Source organism: Penaeus vannamei, unplaced genomic scaffold (assembly GCF_042767895.1).
Source record: "Penaeus vannamei isolate JL-2024 unplaced genomic scaffold, ASM4276789v1 unanchor5062, whole genome shotgun sequence".
NCBI classification, from domain to species: Eukaryota; Metazoa; Arthropoda; class Malacostraca; order Decapoda; family Penaeidae; genus Penaeus; species Penaeus vannamei.
In genome coordinates this window covers 5001-7500 of record NW_027218041.1, presented here as the reverse complement: position 1 = coordinate 7500, position 2500 = coordinate 5001, and the positions used below count along the sequence as shown (strand labels likewise).

Here is a 2500-nt window from a genome sequence, read left to right as displayed (position 1 = left end):
CATGTGCTGTCACCCGCAGTGCAAGTCGTAGGTCCTCCCCTCCTACCAAGGCGCTTACCGCCGGTACTGCATTACCCGAAGAGAGCCTTAATGATATATTCACCGAGGAATTCACCTTGGCAGATTTCTTTAAATCATCTGACAAAGATTCAAACATTTCTGCTTCTGATAATTCTAATATAGTAAATTTTAAAGACACGCCAGTTACTAGAGAAAAGCTCATTGAAGAACAATATAAAGATCCTGAGTTGCAAACATTTTATGATAGGCTTACTGATACAAGTAACAGACAATTTCAGCACATGCTATTATCTCCAGCCAGGTGTTCTTATGCGTAAATATAAGCCCTATAATATATCTGCAGACGATACCAGTAAGATAGTACATCAGATTGTCATTCCAAAGCCCCTTCAAACTGATGTATTGAATATTGCACATGACATTAGTGGTCATTTGGGAGTCAACAAGACTTACCATAAGATTTTAGCTCATTTTTATTGGCCGAAAATGAAACGTGATGTTGGCTACTATTGCCAGTAATGCCATATCTGCCAAGTAAAAGGCAAACCCGGAGATGGTATCAAACCATATCCCTTGCAACCTATTCCTGTGTTAACAGAGCCTTTCAGCAAAATAGTTATTGACTGTGTAGGTCCCCTTCCAAAGACTAAACGGGGTAACAAGTTTCTGTTAACCATAATTGATGTAGCCACCCGATATCCTGAAGCTATTCCTCTTAGACGCATCACTACTAAGAATGTTGTGAAGGCATTGATAATCTTTTTTACACAAGTTGGTCTGCCTACTGTAGTACAATCAGATCAAGGGTCAAATTTTACGTCCAGACTGTATGAAAAGGTTATGAAGTCCTTGGGTATACAGCAGTGCAGGTCCACCGTATATCATCCTAAGAGTCAAGGGGTAGTTGAAAGGTTTCACTATACTTTAAAGACTATGATTAAAGCCTTTTGTTTAGAGACTGGTTCTGAGTGGGATGAAGGAATAGATTTGCTGTTAGGGACAGTGTTCGAGAGCCTTGGTTATTCTCCATTTCAATTAATTTACGGCCATGAAGTGCGTGGACTACTGAAGGTCTTAAAGGAGTGTTGGTTAATTGATGAGGAGGATATTCCAGTAGTTGCTTATGTGAATAAATGTAAGCATAGATTACGAACAGCTATCTCAATAACTCATAATCATTTGGGTAAAGCTCAAGCTAAAATGAAAGAAAATTTTGATAAAGCAAATAATACTGAAGTTAGAACCTTCAATGAGGGTGATTTAGTTCTGGCTTTGCTGCCTCTTCCTAACCAGCCTCTTCAATCTCGCTATACGGGTCCATTTCGTATTGTAAAACGAACTAGTGATATAAATTATGTAATTGAAACACTTAAGAGGCGTAAGAAAAACCGTCATGTACATGTAAACCTCCTGAAAAAGTACCACGAACGGGGTGATATAAAGGATGATGTACGAAATGTTTCAATAGTTGTACCTTCAAACATCAGTAATGAAACTAGTGATAATGTAAAGATTGTGGAGCCTAATCTTATAAATTCGACAATTTTAGCTAAACCTGATGATAAACTTAAACACCTTTCTGCTGCCCAAGCAGCAAACATTCGTTCTCTTCTGCAGGAGTATGAGGAACTATTCAGTGATGTACCTCGTCTCTGCCCACTGCTGGAACATGATGTGGAAACTAAGGAAGCTCAGCCAGTACGTCAAGCTCCCTATCGCCTCAATGCAGAGAAGAGAGCATGCCTGCAGACGGAGGTTCAGCGCCTGAAGAAGCAGGGGTTCATTCGTCCCAGCCTGAGTCCCTGGGCATCACCTATAGTCCTCGTTCCCAAGAGTGGCGGCACTTACCGTCTGTGTGTAGATTATAGGAAGGTGAATGCGGTAACAGTGGCGGACTCGTTCCCCCTCCCGAGGATGGACGACATTATTGATGACCTGGGAAAGGAACGCCACCTGTCGAAGTTGGATCTCCTCCAGGGATATTACCAAGTTCCGTTGACCGAGAGGGCGAGGCCGATTTCTGCGTTTGTCACGCCTGTCGGCCTCTACGAGTTCAAGGTTCTTCCCTTCGGTATGAGGAACGCCCCGGCGACCTTTCAGCGTCTCATGAACTACCTGACTGCGGATTTAGAAGGCGTTCGTTGTTACCTGGACGATCTTGTAATCTGGAGCGAGTCTTGGCAGGAACATCTGGTACGTTTGCGTGCACTCTTCTCCGCCTTGTCAGCCGCAAACCTCATGGTAAATTTGCAGAAGAGTGAATTCGGACATGCTCATGTCACCTTCTTGGGTCACGTGATCGGTCAGGGTCAGGTCGCACCTGTAGCAGCGAAGGTGGAAGCGGTCCTCCAGTATCCCACGCCCGTCGACAGGAGAGGCCTGATGCACTTCATGGGAATGGCTGGATATTATAGACGTTTCTGCAAGAACTTTTCCCAGATATCCGCACCTTTAACAGACTTGCTGAGTACTAAACGGA

The 2500-nt window shown here is 43.5% G+C and overlaps 1 protein-coding gene across 1 annotated transcript in view; it reads left to right on the top strand.

Annotated features, from left to right (window-relative positions):
- Window positions 1-2500, top strand: part of LOC138861376 (uncharacterized) — a 4477-nt gene that overhangs the window by 1600 nt on the left and 377 nt on the right. The window contains exons 3-5 of the mRNA XM_070120413.1: window positions 1-282; window positions 365-514; window positions 620-2500. The exon at window positions 1-282 is cut by the window's left edge and continues 375 nt beyond it; the exon at window positions 620-2500 is cut by the window's right edge and continues 377 nt beyond it. Coding sequence (XP_069976514.1) covers window positions 1-282; window positions 365-514; window positions 620-2500 — 2313 coding nt within the window. The remainder of the gene's footprint in view (window positions 283-364; window positions 515-619) is intronic.